This window comes from Pristiophorus japonicus, chromosome 11 (assembly GCF_044704955.1).
Source record: "Pristiophorus japonicus isolate sPriJap1 chromosome 11, sPriJap1.hap1, whole genome shotgun sequence".
Taxonomy (NCBI): domain Eukaryota; kingdom Metazoa; phylum Chordata; class Chondrichthyes; family Pristiophoridae; genus Pristiophorus; species Pristiophorus japonicus.
The window spans coordinates 25,980,869-26,008,747 of record NC_091987.1 but is presented as its reverse complement, the minus strand read 5'-3'; the positions used below and the strand labels follow the sequence as shown (position 1 = coordinate 26,008,747).

At 49.8% G+C, this 27,879-nt stretch overlaps 1 protein-coding gene and 1 long non-coding RNA gene across 4 annotated transcripts in view; both read right to left on the bottom strand.

Moving 5' to 3' along the window:
* Window positions 1-3,897, bottom strand: part of LOC139275985 (uncharacterized) — a 42,671-nt gene extending 38,774 nt beyond the window's left edge. The window contains exons 1-2 of the long non-coding RNA XR_011595800.1: window positions 3,748-3,897; window positions 2,022-2,190 (exon numbers count right to left, since the gene is read on the bottom strand). This is a non-coding gene — a long non-coding RNA (uncharacterized lncRNA). The remainder of the gene's footprint in view (window positions 1-2,021; window positions 2,191-3,747) is intronic.
* A 2,213-nt stretch (window positions 3,898-6,110) lies between these two features.
* The window catches only part of aldh3b1 (aldehyde dehydrogenase 3 family, member B1), a 63,658-nt gene continuing 41,889 nt past the window's right edge, over window positions 6,111-27,879 (bottom strand). Inside the window, exons 8-11 of one of the 3 annotated variants that reach the window (XM_070893273.1) lie at window positions 25,317-25,483; window positions 22,234-22,333; window positions 10,147-10,254; window positions 6,111-6,776 (exon numbers count right to left, since the gene is read on the bottom strand). In XM_070893273.1, coding sequence (XP_070749374.1) covers window positions 6,331-6,776; window positions 10,147-10,254; window positions 22,234-22,333; window positions 25,317-25,483 — 821 coding nt within the window. In that variant the 3' untranslated portion in view covers window positions 6,111-6,330. Of the gene's footprint in view, window positions 6,777-7,098; window positions 9,008-10,146; window positions 10,255-14,420; window positions 14,749-22,233; window positions 22,334-25,316; window positions 25,484-27,879 lie in introns of those variants that run through there. The other 2 variants (XM_070893275.1, XM_070893276.1) reach the window with 2 other exon arrangements.

Genomic DNA, 27,879 nt, shown 5'->3' with positions numbered 1-27,879 from the left:
AGGAGGGCCGTTAAACGGAGGGCACAGATTTAAGGTATGTAACATGCTCGAAGTCTAAGGATAAGGGGTAAGCCATTTAGGACCGAGATGAGGAGAGACTTCTTCACCCAGAGAGTGGTGAACCTGTGGAATTCTCTGCCACAGAAAGTGGTTGGGGCCAATTCACTAAATATATTCAAAAGGGAGTTAGATGAAGTCCTTACTACTCGGGGGATCAAGGGGTATGGCGAGAAAGCAGGAAGGGGGTACTGAGGTTTCATGTTCAGCCATGAACTCATTGAATGGCGGTGCAGGCTAGAAGGGCTGAATGGCCTGCTCCTGCACCTATTTTCTATGTTTCTATGTTTCTATGAAGGGCTGAATGGGCCTCCTCCGGTCGCTGTGTAACATATACGAGAGGTTGAATGTCCTCCAGTGGTTCCTGTGTGAAAGGCTCGAGTAGCTCAATGGGCCTCCACCTCTTCCTGTGTAACAGGCTCGAGGGGCTGAATGGCCTCCTCCTGTTCCTGTGCATATGGTCCCAAGGGGACTAACTGGCCTTTTCGTATTCCTAATTCACAGGGTCAAGGGGACTGAAAGGCCTCCTCCTGTTCAAAAGTAATAGGCGCGAGGAGCTGAATTGCCTTCTATTGTTCCTGTGTAACCAGGCTCGAGGTGCTGAATTGCCTTCTGTTCCTGTGTAAAAAGGCTCGACTTGCTGAATGGGCCTCCTCCTGTTCCTGTGTAACAGGCTCGAGGGGTTGAATGGGCCTCCTGTTCCTGAGGACTGAAGGGGACTGAACGTCCTCCTGTTCCATATTGAACCATATTATAAGCAACTGTGTGTTTTAAGGTCCTGTAGCACACGGTATTGCCACTGTAGGGATAGGACACACAGTATCAGTGTACAAATGTCCGACAGGCTTTGCACCTCCTAGAAACATAGAAACATAGAAAATAGGTGCAGGAGTAGGCCATTCAGCCCTTCTAGCCTGCACCGCCATTCAATGAGTTCATGGCTGAACATGCAACTTCAGTACCCCCTTCCTGTTTTCTCGCCATACCCCTTGATCCCCCGAGTAGTAAGGACTTCATCTAACTCCCTTTTGAATATATTTAGTGAATTGGCCTCAACTACTTTCTGTGGTAGAGAATTCCACAGGTTCACCACTCTCTGGGTGAAGAAGTTTCTCCTCATCTCGGTGCTAAATGGCTTACCCCTTATCTTTAGACTGTGACCCTTGGTTCTGGACTTCCCCAACATTGGGAACATTCTTCCTGCATCTAACCTGTCTAACCCGTCAGAATTTTAAACGTTTCTATGAGATCCCCTCTCATTCTTCTGAACTCCAGTGAATACAAGCCCAGTTGATCCAGTCTTTCTTGACATGTCAGTCTCCTACTTTCCATTATTCCTCACTGTGTTTCTTACATTGTTCTTACATTCCATCTCCCTTTCTTTCTTCTTTCATCTTTCCTTTATTCTTACTATCCTCCTTTCGTTTCTGCCTTCTTCCTTTCTATATATCAGTCTATCTTTCTTTCAATCTTCCTTCCTTCCTTTCATGATTTCATTCATTCTTTCTATCTATCTTTCTATTTTCCTTTCATTCTTTCTCTCTCTTTCTCTTTCTGTATTTGTTCCAATCTTCCTTCCATTCTATCATACTTCACTACATTTAACAATCGTTCTTTTGCCTTTATAAAACCTAACTTCTCAGTTTTGTTCCACTGTATCTCCTCTTCTTGTCAAAAGCACGGTCACGCGGAAGCATAAACCCAACAGGACTCTGCACCACGCTGATTCACCCCCCACACGTGTTTCCTGCCCCCTTTGGGGTTTGTGTTGAGCGCCTCCATCTCCCTGAGTCACTGCGCAGACTCCAGGCGCAGTAATACACGGCCGACTGATCCGCCCGCGGGCGTGAGGGCTTCAGGTTGAACTCTACCATTCGGTCGCTCAGCGATAAAACCTTCCACCATCCCTTCTGGATTGATGTGATTGGTGCCCGCAGAGTAAAACGTCAACTGCGGCTACTTACCTGGGTACCAGAACATGTCAGCAGTACTGGGGCCCTCCATGTTGCATTTTAGTTCCGCTCCCTCGCCGGGAAATCTGAATCCAAAGCTGGGAGACTGGCGGATACTCTGAGTTCAAGTCTGGGAAAGAGACGGCGTGAGGAGGAATTCAGTACATCGGGGAATTCTAGGCTGTGGAGAATGATAGAAGGTAATAATGAGAGAAGAAAAGAATGAGAGAGGTAAAGGATGAGAGAGGTAAAGGATGAGAGAAAGAAACAGATAAATAAAGAAAGAGAATGAGAGAAAGAGAGAGGAAAATAGATAGAGATAACGAGATAAAGAGAATGAGAGAAATAAAGAATGTGAGAAAGAAAGAGCGAAATAACTAGGGGAATAAAGAGAGAAAGGGAGAAAAAAAACATTTTATTAAAGAGAATCATTTTTTGAAAAGGTCCCTTACAATGAAACAAGATTATCAGACCAAGTAAGAGATATACCTTTAACGTGAAGCTTTTCCCTTAATAGTAAAATGAGCGAGAACAGAAGCGTGGAGTCTGAGAAACCAAATCCGCTCTGCTCAAATCATTGAGGAACACATGAAGAGCCTGAGGAAGTGATGCAGCATTGGACAGGCCCCTTCTCCTGATTGACCCATTCAAAATCCATGAGGTTGCAAATAACCAACAGCTGAATAGATCTGACACCGTTCACATTCCCAACAAATGTGTATTTGATCATTTTTCAGCCAGTAATCAGAAATAAAATTATCCACATCTGCATTTCCCCACTACACGCATCTGCATTCTCAATTACCCGTCCATTTATTCCCAATTAGCCAGATATAGATTTCCAATTAGCCACAAGTGACTAGTTACACTGGTGTCCTGGGACCATTATTTATCCCTCAATCAACATACCAGAACACATTAGCACATTGCTGTTTGTGGGAGCTTGCTGTTTGTAATGCAGTTCCCGAAAGGAGCAGGAAACAGATCCAATAATAACATTCAAAAGGGAATTTAATGCACACTTGAAGAGGACGTTTTCTGGGCTATGGGAAAAGAGGAGGAGTGTAGGACTAATTGGATAGCTGTTTCAAGGAGCCGATACAGGCGCCGTGGGCCGAATGATCTCCTTTTGCGCTTTATCATTCTATGATTCTGTGACATTGTGGTAGAAAACCTGCACTGAAATACAATCCAGTGCTGCCATCTGGTGGCGCATATTATGCACAAAACTGACATACATCCGGGGCAGGTTTTTGTAGCTGGGGCGCCGTGTTCTCAAACGCTGTGCTCTACTGCAGGCACAGTAATAGACAGCGGTGTGAGACGGAGAGGCGGCGCTCAGCTCCAGAGTAAACAGCGTGGTGCTGCTTCTTCCGGCCTTAAAGGACTCGGTTGTGTACTTCTGAGCATCACCCTCTCCAGCAGAAGAGAAAAGAGCTTCCAGTACCCGGTTGGGTTGTTGTCTGTACCAGAACATATAGTTATAGTCAGTATTGGTCAGCGTGCATCGGAGTGTGGTCTGCTCTCCTGCTCCCATCGATAGGATAGAAGGCGATTGCTCCACGTAGGAGGCGAGTATTCCTGTCGAATGGAACACCAACCGATTAGAATCTTATTGTTGTCAATAATTGATTAGAGCAGGGATCACATATAGGGAAATTAACTCATATTCAGAATTGCCATTCATAATCTCAAAGTCCCAACGCTCTTTACAACCAAGGAAATATTAATTTATTACCGTAATTCAGGAAAGGAGACGGTCAAATTGAGCACAGCAGGGATCCACATACTGCATTGAAATGACTGACCCGTTAATCTTGGTATATTTGCGGGAGGGGGTGTTTGTTGTGGGATGAATGTTGGCCCAGGACACCGGCGGGAACTTCCCTGCTCTTCTTCCCATAATGCCCTGGGAACATTGACCTCCACCTGAGAGGGCAGCCCGGTCTAAAGCCTTTTCCGAAAGATGACAGTTCCGAAAGTGCAGCGCTCCCTCAGCGCTGGTCGGGAGAGTGTCAGCGTACTATATATAAGTTGTGCTCAAATCTCAGGAGTAAGACGCGAATCCAAAAACTTTGAATCACAGACATGATTTCTACCAGCTGAACCACAGCTAACATTAGAACGCACTGTTCTACAAAGAGCTCGGTATAAGTTTGTAAATTTGACTCACGTGGGATCAGTGTCACCATCAACATTAGATAATGAGTTTCATGAAACATGATCTATTCAGTCGACACTGTCTGGCTATGCGAACGGGTGTAGCTCAATGCCACGTTTAAAGGCAATTTCTCTGCTGGATCCGATTAAATACAAAACGTGTGGTTGCAATTATCATACATATGTCACTTCCTGCATAAATAAAACACTCCCCCCGCCCCCCCACCAATCCCATTCAGTGGCTCGTGAAGCAACTTCACAGAAGGATGCAGCACAGAATGACAAGGAGAGAAATAATGGAGGTATTCCAAATTAAGAATTGTTTGAATAGACTTGATTGGGGAGAAACTATATCCATCGAGAGGAGGGCCATTAAACCGAGGGCACAGATTTAGGGTATGTAACATGCTCGAAGGGCTGAATGGGCCTCCTCCGGTTGCTGTGTAACAGGCTCGAGGGGACAGCATACCTCCTCCTATTCTTGAGGACTGGAGACTGAAGGGGACTGAACGTCCCCCTATTCCATATTGAAACATATTATAATCAACTGTGAGTTTCAAGGTCCTATAACACACTGTATTGCCGCTGTAAGGAAAGGACACGCAGTGTCAGTGTACAAAGGCCCGACAGGCTTTTCACCTCTCCTCCTTTCCATCATTACTCACTGGTTTCTTAGTTTTCTTACATTCCATCTCCATTTATTTTTTCTTTCATTCTTTCTTGCTTTCTTACTTAGTCTTTCCTTTATTCTTTCTATCCTCCTTTCGTCTCTGCCTTCTTTCTTTCTATACATCAGTCTATCTTTCTTTCAATCTTTCTTCCATGTATTTCATTTATTCTTTCTATCTTTATTCTTTCATTCTCTCTCACTTTATTTTTTTCAATCTTCCTTTCATTCTATCATACTTGACATTTAACAATCGTTCGTTCGCCTTTATAAAATCTCATTTTTCAGTTTTGTTCCAATGTGTCTCCACTTCTTGTCAAAAGCACGGCCACGCGGAAGCATAAACCCAACAGGACTCTGCACCGCGCTGGTTCACCCCCACAGGTGTTTCCTGCCCCCTTTGGGGTTTGTGTCGAGCCCCTCCATTTCCCTGAGGCACTGCGCAGACTCCAGGCGCAGTAATACACGGCCGACTGATTCGCCCGCAGGCGGGAGGGCTTCAGGTTGAAATCTTTACCATTCGGTCGCTCGGCGATAAAACCTTCCACCATCCCCTCTGGATTGATGTGATTGGTGCCCGCGGAGTAAAACTTCAACTGCGACTACTTCCCCGGGTACCAGAACATGTCAGCAGTACTGGGGCCCTCCATGTTGCAGGGAAATCTGAATCCAGAGGTAGGAGACTGGCGGATACTCTGAGTTCAAGTCTGGGAAAGATACGGGGTGAGGAGGAATTCAGCACATGGTGGAACTCTAGGCTGTGGAGAAAGATAGAAGGTAATAATGAGAGAAGAAAAGAATGAGAGAGGTAAAGGATGAGAGAAAGAAACAGATAAATAAGAGCGAATGAGAGAAACCGAGAGAAAGAGGGAAAGAAAACATTTATTAAAGAGAATCATTGTTTGAAAAGATCCCTTACAGTGAAGCAAGATAATCAGACCCAGTAAGAGACATATCTTTAACTTGAGGCTTTTCCCTTAATAGTGAAAGGAGCGAGAACAGAAGCGTGGAGTCTGAGAAATCAAACCCGCTCTGTTCAAATCACTGAGGAAAACGAAGAGCCTGAGGAAGGGATGCAGCTTTGGACACGCCCCTTCTCCTGATTGACCCATTCAAAATCCATGAGGTTGCGAATAACCAATAGCTGACTAGATCTGACACCGTTCACATTCCCAAAAAATGTGTATTTGATCATTTTTAATTCAGTAATCAGAAATAAAAATATCCACTTCTGCATTTCCCCATTAGACGCATCTGCATTCTCAATTACCCGCCCATTGGTCCCCAATTAGCCAGATGTAGATTTCCAATTAGCCACAAATGACTCGTTACCCTGATGTCCTGGGACCATTATTTATCCCTCAATCAACATACCAGAAGACAGGTGATCTGCTCATTAGTACATTGCTGTTCGTGGGAGCTTGCTGTGCGCAATTTGGCTTCACTCCAAAAGTACTTCATTGGCTTTGTGACGTCCAGTGTCCGTGAAAGGCGCTATAGAAATGTAAGTCTTTCTTTGATCACCACTACCGTCATTCTCAGGGCCAAGAATGCAGGTTCCTTCCTATCCCCGCTGCCGGAGGTGCCTTTCTTGCTCAGTGAGGTTTTTGCCATGACCCCGTGCAATCTAACAACACTGTGCGCATCCTGCAACGCTACACAGTAATACATGCCGCTGTCTTGAGTCTGGGTGTTTTTCAGGGACAGTGTGAATGTGTTGTCGTCAGGGTCATGTTTGATGCCAGACTTTGTTCGATAGTTAGCCGCAGAAAACATGACCGATCGGATCCAATACAGGTGCTCCCCGGTCTGCAGGTACCAGTTCCACCAATAGTTACTCATGTTGCCATGCCCGATGCTGCAGTAGAACACGGCTTCCTCGCCTGGAACCTGGACGGTGGCCGACGGGGTCTGAACAACTAGTCGTTGTGAACGAACATCTAATGGATTATAAAACAACAGTAAGGCCGACCGATCGATCCGTCAGAGGACAATAGAGGGTGTCAGGCAATAGTTAAGGGTCAGTGGCAGGAACAGCAGGGGAAGAAAAGGAATGGAACAAGTTAGTTTTCTGAAATCGCTTCTATTTTCTCTAAAGGCTAAGTCCAATTACACGGCGGTTTTATCGAACTGATAAAAGTATAAATGCGCCAAATTCGAAAGTGGAAAGGGCAAAGACAAACGAGCTCAGTTCTGAAAGAGAGAAATTAAATTATTTTCGGATGATCCTTTATCAGAATAAACACAACTTTTAGGCAGATCAAATTTCAGCAAAGTATTTGTATTTGGTTAACGAACAAGAATATATCAATAAATAATCTCATCAATACGAACAATAAGTGCCGTTGACGCGATATCAATGGCACGAAAAGGGAACAGTGGGGTTTGCCGTCTCATACATACAGGAATTGGAAAGCAGAAATATGGAAAGCCAATACATAGCGAGAATGGTCTTCCCTCCTTTGCAAACTGACTATTTCAGTCGTTTCTCGAGGTGCATGCTTCCTATACAGAGTGTAACAGCGCCGCCATGGCCGCAGTGGGAAGTACGTTAATCAATTAAACCCTTTGGTGCTTCGAGCGAGTGCTGAAAACGCCAATCGCAAAATTGCTCATTCCTTGCAGCCGACGTTATATTCGTTAGAATGCTCTCGCCGATCACAGCGCAGCACAGAACCATTGATGAGAACAGAACATATAGAGAGATGGATTGAAAGAGATGGGTAATGAGTTAATGTCATACATTGTCCTATGAGGAGAATTTGATAGACTAGGCCTATATTCTCTGGAGTTTAGAAGAATGAGAGATGATCTCATTCACACATATAGAATTCTTACAGGGTAGATACAGGGAGGATGCTTCCTCCGGCTGGGCAGTCTAGAACTAGTGGTTACAGTCTCAGAATCAGGGTTTGGGCAATTACGACTGAGATGAGAAGAAATTTCTTCAATCAGATGACGGTAAATCTTTGAAATTCTCTACCCCAGACGGCAATGGAGGCTCAGTCGTTGAGTATATTAAAGAAATAGATCGGCAGATTTTTGCATATTGAGGGAATCAGTGATACGGGGATAGTGCAGGAAAGTGTATTTGATGTAGAAGACCACTCATGGTCTTATTAAATAACGGAGCTCGAGAGGCAAATGGCCCAATCCTGCTCCTATTTCTTATGTTTGTATGTAGTTATGATTGAATTGAGGTGTTCAAAATCTTGAGTTTGGTTAGTGTAAATAACGAGGATCTGTTTCCAGGGGCAGAAATTGTGCAGAATGGGACTATATTCTCTGCAGTTTAGAAGAGGGGTGCCATTGAAACATGTAAGATTGTGAAGGGGATTGACAGGGTAGATACTGAGAGGATGTTTGCACTGGCTGGAGAGTCTAGTACTGGGGGGTATCGTCTCAAGGTAAGGGCCGTATAGACTGCTCCTGCTCCTATTCCTTATGTTCTTAAGTTCTTAAAGCTCAGCAACCAGAGCGCATAGATTTAATGACCAGATAGCGATATGGAGATTTTTTTGAATGCATTTATTGATCGTCGTTTGCAATGCATTTCCCGAAAGGAGGAGGAAGCAGATCCAATAACATTCAAAAAGGAATTTAATGCACACTGGAAGGGGGATGTTTTCTGGGTTATGGGATAAGAGGAGGGGAATAGGACTAATTGGATAGCTGTTTCAAAGAGCTGGTACAGGCACCGTGAGCAGAATGATCTCCTTCCGTGCTGTATCATTCTATGATTCTATGACATGGTGGCAGAAAACCTGCACTGAAATACAATCCAGTGCTGCCAGCTGGTGGCGCATAGTATGCACAGAAGTCACATTCATCCATGGCAGGTTTTTGTAGCTGGGGCGCCGTGTTCTCAAACGCTGTGCTCTACTGCAGGCACAGTAATAGACAGCGGTGTGAGACGGAGAGGCGGCACTCAGCTCCAGAGTAAACAGCGTGGTGCTGCTTCTTTCGGCCTTAAAGGACTCGGTTGTGTACTTCTGAGCATCACCCTCTCCAGCAGAAGTGAAAAGAGCTTCCAGTGCCCGGTTGGGTTGTTGTTTGTACCAGAACATAAAGGGATAGGCAGTATTGGTCAGCGTGCATCGGAGTGTGGTCTGATCTCCTGCTCCCATCGATAGGACAGAAGGCGACTGCTCCACGAACGAGGCAAGTATTCCTGTCGAATGGAACACCGATTAGATTCTAATTGTCAATAATTGATTAGAGCGGGGATTATGTGCAGATAAATAAACTTCCATCAATAAAGCGACATTCAGGACATCAACAATTCCCAAAGCTGTTTACAACCAATGAAGTAATGAGTAATGTACTGATTTGGGAAAGTAGACAACCTAAATGTGCACAGCAAGCTCCCACATACGGCATTGAAATAATTGACCTGTTTTTCTGGGATTTTGGGGAGTGTTTCTTGTGAGATAATAGTTGACCGCAGACCAGCGAGAACTTCCCTGCTCTACTCCCAGTAGTGTTATGGGCAGCTCGGTCTAAAGCCTTATCCAAAAGTTGACACTTCCGAAAGTGCAGCGCTCCCTCAGCGCTCGTCTGCAGAGTGTTAGAGTACAATATTGTGCTCAAGTCTCAGGAGTAAGTCTCGACCCCCAAAGAGGCAAGATTTCTACCAGCTGAACCACAGCTGACATTAAAGCGCATTGTTCTACAAAGAGCTCTGTACAAGTTTGTAAGTTGGACTCACGTGGGATCAGCGCCACCATGAAGGTTAGATAATGAGTTTCATAAAACATGATCTATCCAGTCCACACTGCCTCGCTGTGCGAACGGCTGCTGCTCAAAACCATCTGATTAAATACAAAGCAGCCGTGTGCAATTGTCACACGTACGTCACTTCCTGCGTAAAGCACGCTCCCTCCCATTCATTGGCTCGTGAAGCAACTTCAGAGAATGAGACAGCATGCAAGGACAAGGAGAACACTAGTTGCGGTATTTAACATTAAGTAGTTTTTTTCGACTTGATGGCGAGAAACTATATCCAATGGCAGGACGGTCGTTAACCTGAGCGCACAGATTTCAGTTATGTAATCGGCTGGAGGAGTTAAATGGCCTCTTCGTATTCCTGTGCATACGGTCCCAAGGGGACTGAATGGCCTTCTCTTGTTCCGATGTAACAAGCTCAAGGGGACTGAATGTCCTCCTGTTCCATATTAAACTATATTACAAACATCTTTGTGTTTCATAGTACTACAGCGCCTTCTATTGTCTCTGTGGGGAATGGACTCACAGCGTCATGTAGAAAGTCCCGACAGGCTTTTCACTTTCCGTTCTTCCCATCAATCTTACCTTGTTTCTTCCATTCCTCCTCTTTCATTCTTTCTTGTTTACTTTCTGACTTCCCCAGGACACTGGAGACAGTGGCGGGAATCTGCCGGATCCTCTCTGCATTCACATCTGGGAAATAGACGGGAAGAACAAGTCAGTAGGCACGGACAATCTGGGCCGTGGAGACAGAAAGAATGAAAGAGAGAGAGAGAGAGAGAGAGAAGTAAAGAATGAAAGAGAGAGAGAAGTAAAGAATGAAAGAGAGAGAGAAGTAAAGAATGAAAGAGAGAGAGAGAGAGAAGTAAAGAATGAAAGAGAGAGAGAGAGAGAGAAGTAAAGAATGAAAGAGAGAGAGAGAGAAGTAAAGAATGAAAGAGAGAGAGAGAAGTAAAGAATGAAAGGGAGAGAGAGAGAGAGAGAGAAGTAAAGAATGAGAGAGAGAGAAGTAAAGAATGAGAGAGAGAGAGAAGTAAAGAATGAAAGAGAGAGAGAGTAGTAAAGAATGAAAGAGAGAGCGAGTAGTAAAGAATAAAAGATAGAAAGAGAGAGAGAGTAGTAAAGAATGAAAGAGAGAAAGAGAGAGAAGTAAAGAATGAAAGAGAGAGAGAGAGAGAGAGAAGTAAAGAATGAAAGAAGGGTAAATTGACTAAACAGGGCTGAATTAATATACTTATGCTTTCTCCCACAGGAATTCTGCCCAAAATGGCGACTTACCAACTCGTGCTGGCAAGTGTCTCGTTATCTGCGACTGTGCTATTTCCATCCTCAAACACAGCATAGGATGGCCGTATAGGGTGGCGGTTAGCGAACACTGATCGTACGCAAGACAATTTTACCTGTCCTTCCGGGCAAGCCTGCACTATAGGACACTGGAGCGTCACTTGTGATGCATGCGGGTACTGGGGGGGGCCCAGGACAGGTGCTATTAACAGCAAGCACGGGGGCCAACATCACGTTATCAATCAAGTGGCAAAAAAATATGACAATGATTTGCAACATAAACATTGTGATGACCAGTGGTGTAACTTTGCTATGAGAATAGTCAATATCACAAAAAACAACATTTGGTGCCCAGTTTATAGTGCTTCCCCACCTGTATGGCCAAAATCTGTGGGTACCCGAGTCCAAGGGTGGTTGGATTGATGCTCGCAATAGAACTCAGCAAGCTCAAGATTGTCAAATATGGCCCTTCGGTATGGTGTGTCCTTTGCACACACCTGTGTTTGAACCATGCTCCCTACAGCATACAGCGGGAACATGTATTTGGACACTTGTACCATACAATCATACAATTTTACATGAAATCGGATAGAATCATGTTTGTATTACTAGTGTCTATCCCATTTATCTTGACGGTGCCCGTAAAGATCCTCCTCTAAATGCTTGCTTTCAAGATGTGTATACCATATATGACCTTCATTTTAAAAGGTCATATCGATTGGGATGATGGAAAAATGTTGTGCGCCATCGCATCGTCCCAGGCATCACTAACCTTCCTCCCACTGTAGACCTAACTCGTTTAGCTCAATTTGTAAAAGATAATCAAAAGGTCACTGACGAATTGAGCAAACGAGGGCATACTCTTCATACTCTGCAAGTTGCTCTGAGTTACAGTGAAGGCGCCTTGGTCAGAGTTGTGACAACGGTCACTGACCTTACGGTGCACCATTGGTGGGACATCTTTTACGGATGGTCCCCAAAAACATCCGCCGCTTTGAAGCTGTTAATACATCCTATCGTTGTTTTACTCGTCGCGTTATTACTGATATTACTGCTTGTATGTATTCTTTGGTGTAGATTGCGGGCGTTGCTTGTGCATACTCAACGTGTAACTGATGCATTACGCCTTCAACTCGATTATATTACTTAGAATGTCTAAATATCAAGGGTGGATTGTATTGTGTAGGATTAATCACATACTGTTAATTATGATATTTAGTCATTTACAGTGTGTTTCTGCTCCATGCCTCATGGAATGTTGTTGATGCAGAGAGACAGAGAGAGAGAGACCTTGAGGCACACACCAGCTTGTTTATGGGACGGTCGGTGCCTCGAGATCTCATGCTTTGTGGAAGAGCAGCTGGGGCCTTACTGATTAGGAGTTGGCCATAAACCACATGCACCCGTGTTTGTTTAATCGTATAAAGGAACAGAACTGTCCAGTAGCTGTTTGAACTTCACCTTGGACCGTGAATCGCGAGCTGTGCCGGGACCCCCAAGGCTCCTGACCAGCCGTCGTTGCGGAGTTCCCGACGGGCAGAAGGCCGTGAGCATTGTTGCAGCTTATCATACTTCTCTTTGCTTCGTAAACTGTATTATGTTTCCTTTTTTTCAGTAAACGGTGTTTTATCTTTACTTCATTTGTCTTGTCTCTTAATTAACATTCATCCAGATCCTGAACCTGGATCTATTATTATCGATCAGGCAGAGAGAGCAGTGCAAACAATCAAGCAGAGCTTGAAGAGGGCAACTGAAGGCTCACTGCAGACTCGCCTATCCCGAATCCTGCTTAGTTACCGCACGAGACCACACTCACTCACTGGGATTCCACCCACTGAACTGCTCGTGAAACATAGAAACATAGAAACATAGAAAATAGGTGCAGGAGTAGGCCATTCGGCCCTTCGAGTCTGCACCACCATTCAATGAGTTCATGGCTGAACATGCAACTTCAGTACCCCATTCCTGCTTTCTCGCCATACCCCTTGATCCCCCTAGTAGTAAGGACTACATCTAACTCCTTTTTGAATATATTTAGTGAAATGGCCTCAACAACTTAAGACAAGACTCTCGTTAATCCACCCTGATCTACACGAACAGGTAGAGAGCAGGCGGCTTCAACAAAGTACATATCATGATAGCGCAAATGCATCAGGCGAAATTGAGATTAATGATCCTGTATTTGTGTTGAACTATGGACAAGGACCCAAGTGGCTTCCCAGCACTGTCGTGGCTAAAGAGGGTGCAGGGTGTTTCGGGTCAAACTTTCAAATGGATTCATCTACAGGAAACACTTGGACCAAACCAAACTCAGATTCACGGACTATCCAGAGCAATCCACATTAGAACCTACATTTTTTGACCCCCCCCAACACACAGACCAGTGGCAACCGACACCACTGTTGACCACGAAGCAGAACCCATCACCCGCAGCAGCCCAGCAGGAGCCAACACACCAGGCAGCCCAGCAAGGCCGGCTGCACAGCAGCCCAGCGAGGGCCCAACAAATGATTCAACAACACCAGCTTTCACACCGAGATAAAGAAGGGCCCCAGATCGACTCACATTGTAAATAGTTACACTATTGACTTTGGAGGGGGAGTGTTGTTATATATGTGGACTTGTAATTACTCTGTACCCCCACCAGAGGGCTCATCCACTGGAGTCCCAAAGGATCCCATAATCCCTTGGGAGCACCTGTACTTTAGGAGGCCACAAAGGCTGGAGAGGCACTCTTGAGATCTGTAATACAGGACTATGGTCACACCTTACTTTGAGCTCACAGTATCTGGTCAGACTCTATTAATACATAACAGTTACAGAGATAGGGAGGGGTGTAGGGGCTGGAGGAGATTACAGAGATAGGGAGGGGTGTAGGGGCTGGAGGAGGTTACAGAGATAGGAAGGGTTGTAGGGCCTGGAGGAGGTTACAGACATAAGAAGTGTTGACGGAGCTGGAGGAGGTTAATGGTAGGGAGGGTTGTAGGTCTGGAGGAGGTTACAGAGAGGGAGGGGTGTAGGGGTTGGAGGAGGTTACAGAGATAGGTAGGGGTGTAGAGGCTGGTGGAGATTACAGCGATAGGGAGGGGCATAGGGGCTGAAGGAGGTTACAGAGATAGGGAGGGGTGTAGGGGCTGGAGGAGGTTACAGAGATAGGGAGGGGTGTAGGGGCTGGAGGGATTTGAAAACCAGGATGGGAATTTTGAAATGGAGGCGTTGCTTAACCGGAAGCCAATGTAGGTCAGCGAGCACAGGGGGTGATGGGTGAGCGGGACTGGGTGCGAGTTAGGACACGGGGGCAGCCGAGTTTTGGATCACCATCAGTTTACGTAGGGTAGAATGTGGGAGGCCAGCCAGGAGTGCATTGGAATAGTCAAGTCTGGAGGTAACAGAGGGAAGGATGGCGGACTCTGGGGGCATCGAGGGATATGAGGTGGGTGAAATTGAGGCAGAAGATGAGCTGTGACCTTATGGAACTATGGTGTGGGCTCGAGAGGCCGTGTGGGTGACTGCTGCTCCTGTTTCTGATGCAACGACTTCAGTCAGGAAAGAGAAAGCACACAGAGCAGCCGATGTATAATTCAAGCAATTTAATCAGGGTTTGGGGAAAACAGTTTCGGGGGAGGTGGGGGAATCTGATGCTGATCGGAGAGAGACGGGGACGAAACGTTGCCCCGAGCCTCGGGCACAGAACACAGCCATGGCTCTACAACACACGGCAGACACAGCCTCTCTTCTTGATGTCGGTGGCCCAGATCAAAATGTTGAGCTTCTGGTCGTTGTAGGGAGGATAGCGGGCGGAGTTCATAATCTCCATCCCCGCGCTCTTCAGCATGCAGGCCCGTTTCTGGGAGAAGGTGTCGAAGCTGAACTTGCCGCGATATATTCCCAGCCCGCTGAAACCTGCCGGCATTGAAAAAACACACAGCCCAAATAGAACCCCAGCCCGCTCACCGCTCGAACAGACACACAACATAACAACACAAGAAATAGGAGCAGGAGTCGGCCATACGGCCCCTCGAGCCTGTTCCGCCATTCAATACGATCATGGCTGATCCGATCATGGACTCAGCTCCACTTCCCCGCCCGCTCCCCATAACCCCTTATCTCCTCTTTTAAGAATCTGTCGATCTCAGTCTTAAATTTATTTAATGTCCCAGCTTCCACAGCTCTCTGAGGCAGCGAATTCCACAGATTTATAACCCTCTGAGAGAAGAAATTCCTCCTCATCTCAGTTTTAAATGGGCGGCCCCTTATTCTAAGATCATGCCCTCTAGTTCTAGTCTCCCCCATCAGTGGGAACATCCTCTCTGCATCCACCTTGTCAAGCACCCTCATAATCTTGTATGTTTCGATAAGATCACCTCTCATTCTTCTGAACTCCATTGAGCAGAGGCCTAACCTACTCAACCTATCTTAATAAGTCAACCCCCTCATCTCCGGAATCAACCGAGTGAACCTTCTCTGAACTGCCTCCAAAGCAAGTATATCCTTTCGTAAATATGGAAACCAAAACTGCACGCAGTACTCTAGGTGTGGCCTCACCAATACCCTGTATAACTGTAGCAAGACTTCCCTGCTTTTATACTCCATCCCCTTTGCAATAAAGGCCAAGATTCCAAAGGCCAAGAATGGCCCCAGCACGGGGCAGCAGCTCGATTCTTGGAGACTTACAAGGAAATTTTGAGGAGATTGGGCCTGTACTCATTGGAGTTCAGAAGAATGAGAGGTGATCTTATCGAAACGTATAAGATCACGGCCCTGAAGTCCCCTGGGAGGACAGATGCACCAACATCAGCGTCCTCGACCAGGCCAACATCCCCATCATTGAAGCACTGACCACACTTGATCAGCTTCGCTGGGCAGGCCACATTGTTCGTATGCCCGACTCGAGACTCCCAAAAGCAAGCGCTCTACTCGGAACTCCTTCATGGCAGGCGAGCCAAAGGTGGGCAGAGGAAACGTTACAGGGATGCCCTCAAAGCCTCCCTGATAAAGTGCAACATCCCCACTGACACCTGGGAGTCCCTGGCCAAAGACCGCCCTAAGTGGAGGAAGTGTATCCGAGAGGGCGCTGAGCACCTCAAGTATCGTCGCCGAGAGCATGCAGAAACCAAGCGCAGGCAGCGGAAAGAGCGTGCGGTAAACCAGTCCCACCCATCCTTTCCTCCAACCACTGCCTGTCCCACCTGTGAAAGAGTCTGTGGCTCTCATATTGGACTGTTCAGCCACCTAAGGACTCATTCTGTCATGTATTCAACTATCATTGTAACCCATGCATAAGCTGACCTAAGTTGTACACCTTGAGAATACTGACCACAGGGGGCGAACTTGTGGGAGGCACTCCTAACCTGGACTTTCAGGTATAAAAGGGGAAGCTCCACCCACCGTCTGCTCTTGAGGTCTTGGTAATAAAGATAACTGGTCACAGAGTGATCTTCTCTCAAGTATGGGCCTTGTGTGCATTTATACTGTATAGTAAGGACATATCACTGGCGACGAGAAACTGGGATTTAAACCATGCGAGCATGGCCACTAGCAGCACAGAAGAGAGGTACTGTGTTGGTGATGATTGGGAAGACTTTATTGAGAGACTACAGCAAAGGTTTGTCACTAAGGAATGGTTGGGACAGGATTCGGCCAACAAACGCAGGGCTCATCTCCTGATGGTTTGTGGATCCAGAACGTGTTCCCTGATGAAGGACCTTCGAGCGCCAGAGAAGCCGGCGGACAAGACGTTCGAAGAGCTCAGTAAGTTGATTGGGGAACACCTTAAACCGGTGAGCAGCATGCACATGGCGAGACACCGGTTTTACACGCACCAGCGGCGAGAAGGGCTAAGCGTTCCAGACTTCGTGGCAGATCGCCGGCGACTGGCGAGCCTATGTAAGTTCCCAGATACATGCAGAGTGGAGATGCTGCGAGACTTTTTTATTGAGGGCATCGGGCACGCTGGGGTTTTCAGGAAACTGATTGAGACCAAAGACTTGACCTTGGAAGCGGTGGCTATGATAGCCCAGACATTTATCTCAGGGGAGGAAGAGACCAGAATGATTTATGGCAAAAATCTTGGCTCAAATGCGGCAAACGACCAGGGAGTCAACATTGTTAATGTAGCACACAGTTCTCTAGGCAGACAAGGGCAATTGGACATGCCCCAGCATGCAGTCGAACCTAAAGGGGGAATTCAACAGAGACAATGGCTAGCTGAAAGGCGATTCATGCCGTCGGAGTGGACAATGCAGCTAGTAATGGGGCCATCAACACCTGTTAATGGTGCGTTTAAGGAGTTACAGAGACAGTCAGAGACGATCGACTGGTAATGGACCTTTTGTTTCCAACAATGAGGCCTCTAGCTCATGCTGGAGGTGTGGTGGCAAACACCCAGCCAGAGCTTGCAGGTATCAGCAGTATACCTGCAGAAACTGCAACATCAGCGGTCACTTGGCACGTATGTGCAGGAAGCCTGCAGCCAGGTTAATGTACGAGGTGGACAGGCCCGATGTAAGCCCTACGAGGCCAAATGAATACTGGGGCAAATCGCTGGAAGCTGAAGTTCAGTGAGTTCATGTGGAGCACATATACAGTTCATATACCAGGACGCCTCCGATAATGATGAAAGTGCTCCTCAATGGCATCCCAGTATTAATGGAGCTGGACACGGGGGCCAGCCAGTCCCTGATGAGTATCAAACAGTTCGAAAGGTTGTGGGTGTCCAAGGCCAGGAGGCCAAAATTATTACTGATTGACGCACTGCTACGGACATATACAAAGAAGATCATTCCAGTGCTAGGCAGCGCCACGGTAGTCGTGACCCACAAAGATTCGGAGAACAGGTTGCCACTCTGGATTGTCCCGGGGGACGGTCCCGCACTGCTGGGGAGGAGTTGGCTTGCTGTCATGAACCGGAAATGGGGCGATGTCAATGCAATTTCTTCTGTGGAGCGAGTATCATGCTCACAGGTCCTGGACAAATTTGACTCATTATTTCACCCCTGCATCGGCACATTCATGGGGACCAAGGTAGTGATTCATATAAACCCGGACGCCAGGCCAGTACACCACAAGGCCAGAGCGGTGCCGTACGTGATGCGGGAAAAGATAGAATGCGAATTGGACCTCCTGCTGAGGGAAGGCATCATCTCGCCAGTCGAATTCAGTGACTGGGCGAGCCCGATTGTGCTGTTGCTCAAGGCGGATGGGTCGGTCAGGATATGTGGCGATTACAAGGCCACCATCAATCGGGTGTCACTCCAAGACCAGTACCCGCTACCGAGAGCGGAGGACCTCTTTGCGACGTTATCCGGTGGCAAACTTTTTCCAAAATTGGATCTGACCTCAGCTTACATGACCCAGGAGCTGGTGAGTGAGTCGAAGAAGCTGACCACCATCACGATACACAAGAAGTTGTTTGAGTACAACAGATGTCCGTTCGGGATTCGCTCGGCTGCCGCAATCTTTCAACGAAATATGGAAAGCCACCTCAAGTCGATTCCAAGGACGGTGGTTTTTCAAGACGACATCCTCATCACGGGTCGCGATACTGAAGAACACCTCCACAACCTGGAGGAGGTGCTATGCAGACTGGACCGGGTAGGGCTGCAACTGAAAAAGGTGAAGTGCGTCTTCTTAGCTCCAGAGGTAGAATTCCTGGGGATGAGGGTAGCAGCAGACGGGAGCAGACCTACAGCGTCCAAGACGGAAGCGATCCAGAAAGCACCCAGACCCCGTAACACGACGGAGCTGCGTTCGTTCCTGGGGCTCCTGAATTATTTTGGTAACTTTCTTCCCAAATTGAGCACGCTGTTAGAGCCGCTACATGTGCTCCTACGCAAAGGTCGCGAATGGGTCCGGGGGGGACAGCCAGGAAAAGGCTTTTAATAGAGCACGCAATTTGTTATGCTCCAACAAACTGTTAACGTGATGTGACCCGTGTAAGAAACTAGTTTGAACGTGTGATGCGTCGTCCTGTGGGGTCGGGTGTGTGTTGCAGCATGTGAATGCCAAGGGTCAGTTACAGCCGGTAGCTTATGCCTCCAGAAGTCTGTCTCAGGCAGAAAGGGGCTATGGGATGGTAGAATAGGAAGCATTAGCATTTGTATATGCAGTAAAAAAAATGCACCAGTACTTGTTTGGCAGGAAATTTGAGCTGGAGACAGATCACAAACCCCTAACGTCTCTTTTGGCCGACAACAAGGCCATAAATGCGAATGCATCGGCCCGCATACAGAGGTGGGCACTTACGTTAGACGCCTATGACTACACAATTCGGCACAGACCGGGCACCGAAAACTGTGCCATTGCACTCAGCAGGCTCCCACTAGCCACCACTGAGGGGACAATTGAGCATGGTGCTGAGCTGATCATGGCTGTTGAGCTTTCGAAAGCGAAGGCTCACCTGTGACAGCCCGTCAGATTAAAGTCTGGACAAATAAAGACCCGCTACTGTCTTTAGTTAAGAAATGTGTCCTGAATGGGGACTGGGCAGCCATGTACGGGGCATGCCCTGAGGAGTTTAAACCGTTTCACAGGTGCAAGGATGAACTCTCGATTCAGGCCGATTGCCGACTGTGGGGAAACCGCGTAGTCATGCCCCAGAAGGGCAGAGAGGTGTTTATCAGAGAACTCCACAATGAGCACCCGGGCATTGTCATGATGAAGGCAATTGCCAGGTCACATGTTTGGTGGCCAGGGATAGATGCAGACCTGGAACTTTGTGTTCGCAGGTGCAACACGTGTGCTCAGCTGGGCAACGCACCCAGGGAAGCCCCCCCTTAGCCCCTGGTCCTGGCCCGCCAAGTCATGGTCACGCATCCATGTGGACTATGCAGATCCTTTCATGGGAAAAATGTTTTTAGTTGTAGTCGACGCCTACTCCAAATGGATTGAGTATGCCATTTTAAATTCAAGCACATGCTCTGCCACGATAGAAAGTCTACGGGCAATGTTCGCCGCCCATGGTCTACCTGACGTCTTGGTCAGCGACAATGGCCAGTGCTTCACAAGCACTGAATTTCAGGACTTCACGGCAGGCAATGGAATCAACCATGTCAGAACGGCACCGTTCAAGCCGGCCTCAAACGGCCAGGCGGAACGAGCAGTGCAGATAATCAAACAGGTGATGCTCAGAATCCAAGGGGGTTCCCTACAAAGCCACTTATCACCCCTCCTGTTGGCCAATAGATCCCGACCACACTCGCTCACAGGGGTTCCACCCGCAGAGCTGCTAATGAAAAGGACGCTCAAAACCAGGTTATCCCTTATACACCCGATTATGAAAGAAATTCTTGAGAGCAGGCGTCAGTCCCAATGTGACTACCATGACAGGAATGCGAGGGCGCGATGTATTGATATCAATGACCCTGTCTTTGTCCTTAATTATGCTGTAGGGCTCAAATGGCTCACAGGCACTGTGATTGCCAAAGAGGGGAATAGGATTCTGGTAGTTAAACTTACCAATGGACAAATCTGCCGCAAACACGTGGATCAAACTAAAAGGAGGTTCAGCAACCCCATAGAAGAAGCAGAGCAAGAACACGATGTATAGTTCACTCCTCCACAGGTGACCAAACACCGGAACCAAGTGGAGGAGAGCCCAGTCACTGTGGGCAGTTCAGACAGGCCTGAGGCACTGCAAACAGCAGACACTCAGGCCAGCGCCCAACAACCGGAGCCACAACTCAGGCGCTCTACAAGGGAGCGTAAACCACCAGAGAGACTCAACCTGTGATCCCAATAAGACTTTGGGGCCAGGGGGGAGGGGGAAGCGATGACATGCATTCAACTGTCATTGTAACCCATGTATAAGCTGACCTAAGTTGTACACCGTGAGAACATTGACCACTAGGTGGTGAACTTGTGGGAGACACTCCTAACCTGGACTTTCAGGTATAAAAGGGGAAGCTCCACCCACCTTCATCACTTCAGTGCTGGCTAATAAAGGTTACTGATCACAGAGTGACCTTCTCTCAACTATGGGCCTCGTGTGCATTTATACTGTATAGTAAGGACATATTACATTCTAAGAGTGGAAGCAAGTCTTCCTCGATTCCGAGGGACTGCGTATGATGATGTTGAAGAAATCCCGGCCTCCCTGGGTCTGTAGGGAGTGTGTACGGACCCGGGGAGGTATCGCAAAATGCCCGGTGTCGGGCACCCAATGCCCATGCGCCGAAAAACCGTCTCTTCCGATGTGTCAAACTTGTGGTTTGACCGATGGCACGCATCTCGGTGAGAGGGACATTCCCCCGCCAATGTCCTGAAAACTCTTGCGCCTGGTGAAAGCAGGTGCATAACCTACTTTTACCAGCGTAAAAGTTTAAAAACATATGAAACACATGGAAAAATAATATGTTAAAATACATATTTATGTTTAAAAGTCCTGTCCACTCAGGGAAATTTATTTTAAAGCATCATTAACATTTTTTTTTAAATCGGCAAATATTTTGTTTTTTGAAAAACATTTCTATCAACGTTAATTTTTGTAAATTATTTCTGTGAGGTGTTTTTTAAATGTTTGATGTAGTGTTTGGGCGTCTTTCTTGTTCACAGTAGTAGGGAGTTTGGGTCTTCCGAAACTGTATTGCCCTGAGGAGCTGAGGAGAAACCTCTTCACTCAGAGGGTGTGAATCTTTGGAGTTCTCTGCCCCAGAAGCCTGTGGACGCTCAGTCGTTGAGGATATTCAGGCAGAGAGCGATCAATTGTTGGATATTAAGGGAGTCGAGGGATATGGGGACAGTGCAGGGAAGTGGAGTTCAGTTAGACGATCAGCCGTGATCTCATTGGAGCAGGCTCGAGGGGCCGAATGGCCGACTCCTGCTCCTGGTTCTTACGCAATTCCGTCTCCACAAGGACTGTGTGGTCGTCACGTGGACAGAAGCGTCCGTGACAGGGACCGCACAGGCCGGAAACGGAGCCTGGACCTTTCCTGCTCTGTGTGTGAGGGGGGCTGGGGGTTACAGGCTGGGAATGCAACCTGGGCCTTTCCTGCTCTGTGAGTGAGGGGGGGCGGGGGGGTTACAGGCCGGGAATGCAGCCTGGGCCTTTCCTGCTCTGTGAGTGAGGGGCTCAGTCTTCAGCTGTCCTGGTTAACTCTTGCCACTGGATAAAGACCTAGCTCTGTCAAGCCCGTGTGGTGGCTGGTGTGTAACGGTCACCACAAGTTAAAAAAATCCACGCACAGGTATCTTCCACCCCCTCAACTGGAGTTCAGGACTGGAACATCGGGTCCTTCATTGAAACATCTGTGAACTCTTGTGGAAGCAAGTCATCCTCGTTCGAGGGACCGCCTGTGATGATGATGAGTGGGGCTCAGTACCACAGGCCGAGAATGCAGCCTGGGACTTCCGTGCTCTATGGGTCACAGCCCCATTGGTGTAAACACTTACCGACCCCTCCGAAGGGCAAGGTGTTGAGAGCCATCTGAACCACGTTATCGTTGGAGCAGAAGCCGCCACTACTGGTGTTCTCCAACATCTCCTTCACCACCTGCACACATAACAACATCACAACATCAGGACATGAGAAATAGGAGCAGGAGCAGGACCAGGCCATACGGCCCCTCGAGCTTGATCCGCCATTGAATACGATCATGGCTGATCTGATCATGGACTCAGCTCCATTTCCCACCCACTCCCCATAACCCCTTATTCCCTTATCAGTTAAGAAACTGTCGATCTCTGTCTTAAACTTATTAAATGTCTCAGCTTCCACATCTCTCTGAGGCAGCAAATTCCACAGATTTACAACCCTCTGAGAGCAGAAATTTCTCCTCATCTCTGTTTTAAATGGGCGGCCCCTTATTCTAAGATTATGCCCTCTAGTTCTAGTCTCCCCCATCAGTGGAAACATCCTCTCTGCATCCACTTTGTCGAGCCCACTCATAAACTTATATGTTTCAATAAGATCACCTCTCATTCTTCTGAATTCCAATGAGTAGAGGCCCAACCTACTCAACCTTTCCTCATAAGTCAACCTCCTCATCTCCGGAATCAACCTAGTGACCCTTCTCTGAACTGCCTCCAAAGCAAATATATCCTTTCGTCAATATGGAAACCAAAACTGCACGCAGTATTCCAGGTGTGGCCTCACCAATACCCTGTATAACTGTAACAAGACTTCCCTGCTTTTATACTCCATCCCCTTTGCAATAAAGGCCAAGATACCATTGGCCTTCCTGATCACTTGCTGTACCTGCATACTATCCTTTTGTGTTTCATGCACAAGTGCCCCCAGGTCCCGCTGTACTGCAGCACTTTGCAATCTTTCTCCATTTAAATAATAACTTGCTTTTTTATTTTTCCAACGAAAGTGCATGACCTCACACTTTCCAACATTATACTCCACACCTAATTGTTTATAGACCAGCAGCTGACCCCCGGGGGAGGGGCTGGGACCGCACTGACCCCCGGGGACTCTCGCTCGGACCATACTGACCCCCGGGGACTCTCGCTCGGACCACACTGACCCCCTTGGACTCTCGCTCGGACCACACTGACCCCGGGGACTCTCACTCGGACCACACTGACCCCGGGAAATCTTGCTCGGACCACACTCACCCCCGGGGACTCTCGCTCGGACCACGCTCACGCCCGGGGACTCTCGCTTGGACCGCGCTGACCCCGGGGGACTCTCGCTCGGACCGCGCTGACCCCGGGGGACTCTCGCTCGGACCACGCTGACCCCGGGGGACTCTCGCTCGGACCGCACTGACCCCCGGGGACTCTCGCTCGGACCACACTGACCCCCGGGGACTCTCGCTCGGACCACACTCACCCCCGTGGACTCTCGCTCGGACCACACTGACCCCCGGGGACTCTCGCTCGGACCACACTCACCCCCGTGGACTCTCGCTCGGACCACACTGACCCCCGGGGACTCTCGCTCGGACCACGCTCACCCCCGGGGACTCTCGCTCGGACCACGCTCACCCCCGGGGACTCTCGCTCGGACCGCGCTCACCCCCGGGGACTCTCGCTCGGACCACGCTCACCCCCGGGGACTCTCGCTCGGACCGCGCTGACCCCTGGGGACTCTTGCTCGGACCACACTGACCCCCGGGGACTCTCGCTCGGACCACGCTCACCCCCGGGGACTCTCGCTCGGACCACGCTCACCCCCGGGGACTCTCGCTCGGACCGCGCTGACCCCTGGGGACTCTCGCTCGGACCACACTGACCCCCGGGGACGCTCTCGGACCGCACTGACCCCCGGGGACTCTCGCTCGGACCACACTCACCCCCGGGGACTCTCGCTCGGACCGCGCTGACCCCGGGGGACACTCGCTCAGACCACGCTGACCCCGGGGGACTCTCGCTCGGACCGCACTGACCCCCGGGGTCTCTCGCTCGGACCACGCTGACCGCCGGGGACTCTCGCTCGGACCACACTGACACCAGGGGACTCTCGCTCGGACCACACTGACCCCCGAGGACGCTCTCGGACCGCACTGACCCCCGGGGACTCTCGCTCGGACCACACTGACCCCCGGGAACTCTCGCTCGGACCACACTGACCCCCGGGGACTCTCGCTCGGACCACACTGACCCCCGGGGACGCTCTCGGACCGCACTGACCCCCGGGGACTCTCGCTCGGACCGCACTGACCCCCGGGGACTCTCGCTCGGACCACACTGACCCCCGGGGACTCTCGCTCGGACCACACTGACCCCCGGGGACTCTCGCTCGGACCACACTGACCCCCGGGGACTCTCGCTCGGACCACACTGACCCCCGGGGACTCTCGCTCGGACCACACTGACCCCTGGGGATGCTCTCGGACCGCACTGACCCCCGGGGACTCTCGCTCGGACCACACTGACCCCCGGGGACTCTCGCTCAGACCGCACTGACCCCCGGGGACTCTCGCTCGGACCGCGCTGACCCCCCAGGGACTCTCGCTCGGACCGCGCTGACCCCCGGGGACTCTCGCTCGGACCACACTGACCCCCGGGGACGCTCTCGGACCGCGCTGACCCCCCCAGATGCTTTCGGACCGCGCTGACCCCCCAGACACTCTCAGACCACGCTGACCCCCAGACACTCTCGGACCGCGCTGACCCCCCAGACGCTCTCGGACCATGCTGACCCCCCAGACGCTCTCGGACCGCGCTGACCCCCCAGACACTCTCGGACCGCGCTGACCCACCCAGACGCTCTCGGACCGCACTGACCCACCCAGATGCTCTCGGACCGCGCTGACCCCCCAGACGCTCTCGGACCGCGCTGATCCCCCAGACTCTCTCGGACCGCACTGACCCCCCAGACACTCTCGGACCGCGCTGACCCCCCAGACACTCTCGGACCGCGCTGACCCCCCAGACACTCTCGGACCGCGCTGACCCCCGGGGACTCCCGCTCGGACCGTGCTGACCCCCGGGGACACTCTCGGACCGCGCTGACCCCCCAGACACTCTCGGACCACGCTGACCCCCGGGGACGCTCTCGGACCGTGGGTTTGGACGCTCCGCACCTGGTTGTTTGTGGAGTACACGTAGAGAGCCAGCGGCTTGCGACGCCGGTTAATGAACTCGATCGCCTCCTCCAGCGAGCCGACATTGAGGACAGGCAGAATGGGGCCAAAGACCTCCTCCTGCATCACTGCGTCCGACTCCGTCACCTCCACCAGGACCGTGGGGGCTGCGGGGGAGGGGGGTAGAGGCAGAGTCAGTGGGGGCAAGCACTACAACAACAACCTGTGTTTATAGAGCGCCGTTAACGTAGTGAGACGTCCCAGGAGCGCTTGCAATAAAACAAGTCAACACCGAGACGTGTAAGGAGACACTAGCGCAGGTGACCAAAACCTGGGTCAAAGAGGGAGGTTTCAAGGAGCGTCTTGAAGAAGAAAAGAGGGGTTGAGAGGCTTAGGGAGGAAGTTCCAGAGCTTGGGGCCCAGGCAAGAGAAGGCACGGCCACCGATGGTTGAGCTATTAAAGTCAGGGATGCTCAAGAGGGCAGAATTAGAGGAACGCAGACATCTCGGGGTGTTGTGGTGCTAGAGGAGATTACAGAGATAGGGAGGGGTGTAGGGGCTTGAGGAAGTTACAGTGATAGGGAGGGTGTAGGGGCTGTAGGAGGTTACAGAGATAGGGAGGGATGTATGGGTTGGAGGAGGTTACAGAGATAGGGAGGGGTGTAGGGTCTTGAGGAGGTTACAATGATAGGGAGGGGTGTAGGGGCTGGAGGAGGTTACAGAGATAGGGAGGGGTGTAGGTGCTGGAGGAGGTTACAGTGATAGGGAGGGATGTAGGGCTGGAGGGGCTTACAGAGATACGGAGGAGGGGTGTAGGGGCTGGAGGATTTTACAGTGATAGGGAGGGATGTAGGGCTGGAGGGCTAACAGTTATAGGGAGGGGTGTAGAGCCAGAGGGGGTTACAGAGATAGAGAGGTGTGTAGGGCTGGAGGAGGTTACAGAGATAGGGAGGGGTGTAAGGTTTGGAGGAGGTTACAGATATAGGGAGATATTTAGGGGCTGGAGGAGGTTACAGTGATAGGGAGAGGTGTAGAGGCTGGAGGGGGTTACAGATATAGGGAGGGGTGTAGGGCTGGAGTGGGTTACTGAGATAGGTAGGGGTGTAGGGCTGGATGAGTTTACAGAGATAGGGAGGGGTGTACGGGCTGGAGGGGGTTACAGTGATAGGGAGGGGTGTAGGGGCTGGAGGAGGTTACAGAGATAGGGAGGGGTGTAGGAGCTGGAGGAGTTTACAGAGATAGGGAGGGGTGTACGGGCTGGAGGGGGTTACAGTGATAGGGAGGGGTGTAGGGGCTGGAGGAGGTTACAGAGATAGGGAGGGGTGTAGGAGCTGGAGGAGTTTACAGAGATAGGGAGGGGTGTAAGGGCTGAAGGAAGTTACAGAGATAGGGAGGGGTTTAGGAGCTGGAGGAGGTTACAGAGATAGGGAGGGCTGTAAGAGTTGGAGGAGGTTACAGAGATAGGGAGGGGTGTAGGGACTGGAGGGCGTTACATAGATATGGAGGGGTGTAGGGGCTGGAGGGGATTATAGAGATAGGGAGTGGTGTAGGGACTGGAGAGGGTTACAGAGATAGGGAGGGGTGTTGGAGCTGGAGGGGGTTACAGAGATAGGGAGAGATGTAGGGGCTGGTGGAGGTTACAGAGATAGTAAGGAGTGTAGGGGCTGGAGAAGGTTACAGAGATAGGGAGGGGCGTAGCGGCTGGAGGAGGTTACAGAGATCGGGAGGGGTGTAGGGTCTGGAGGAGGGTACAGAGATAGGGAGGGGTGTAGAGGCTGGAGGAGGTTACAGAGATAGGGAGCGGTGTAGGGTCTGGAGGAGGGTACAGAGATAGGGAGGGGTGTAGAGGCTGGAGGAGGTTACAGAGATAGGGAGCGGTGTAGGGTCTGGAGGAGGGTACAGATATAGGGAGGGGTGTAGAGGCTGGAAGAGGTTACAGAGATAGGGAGGGGTGTAGAGGCTGGAGGAGGTTACAGAGATAGGGAGCGGTGTCGGGTCTGGAGGAGGTTACAGAGATAGGGAGGAAGTGACGGCCATGGAGGGATTTGAAGACTAGGATGAGAATTTTGAAATCGAGGCGTTGCTTAACCGGGAGCCAATGTCGGTCAGTGAGCACTGCGGGTGATGGGTGAACGGGACTCGGTGCGAGTTTGGACGCGGGGTAGCCGAGCTTTGGATCACCTCTAGTTTACGTCGGGTAGAATGTGAGAGGCCAGTGAGGAGTGCGTTGTAATAGTCAAGTCTGGAGGTAACAGAGGGAAGTATGAGTGTTTCAGCAGCGGATGAGCTGAGGCAAGGGTGGAGACGGGCGATGTTACAGAGGGGGAAATATATTGTGGATATGTAGTCGGAAACTCATTTCAGGGTCAAATGTGACACCAAGGTTGCGAAGAGACTCAGACAGAGTTTGGGGAGAGGGACGGAGCAGGAATATCAGCAAGCAGTGTCGCCCAGAGGCTGGGGAATCAGTGTCATTACCGCCTCCTTGACAATAAAAAGAAAGACTTGCATTTATATAGCGCCTTTCACGAACATCGGACGTCTGAAAATGATTTACAGCCAA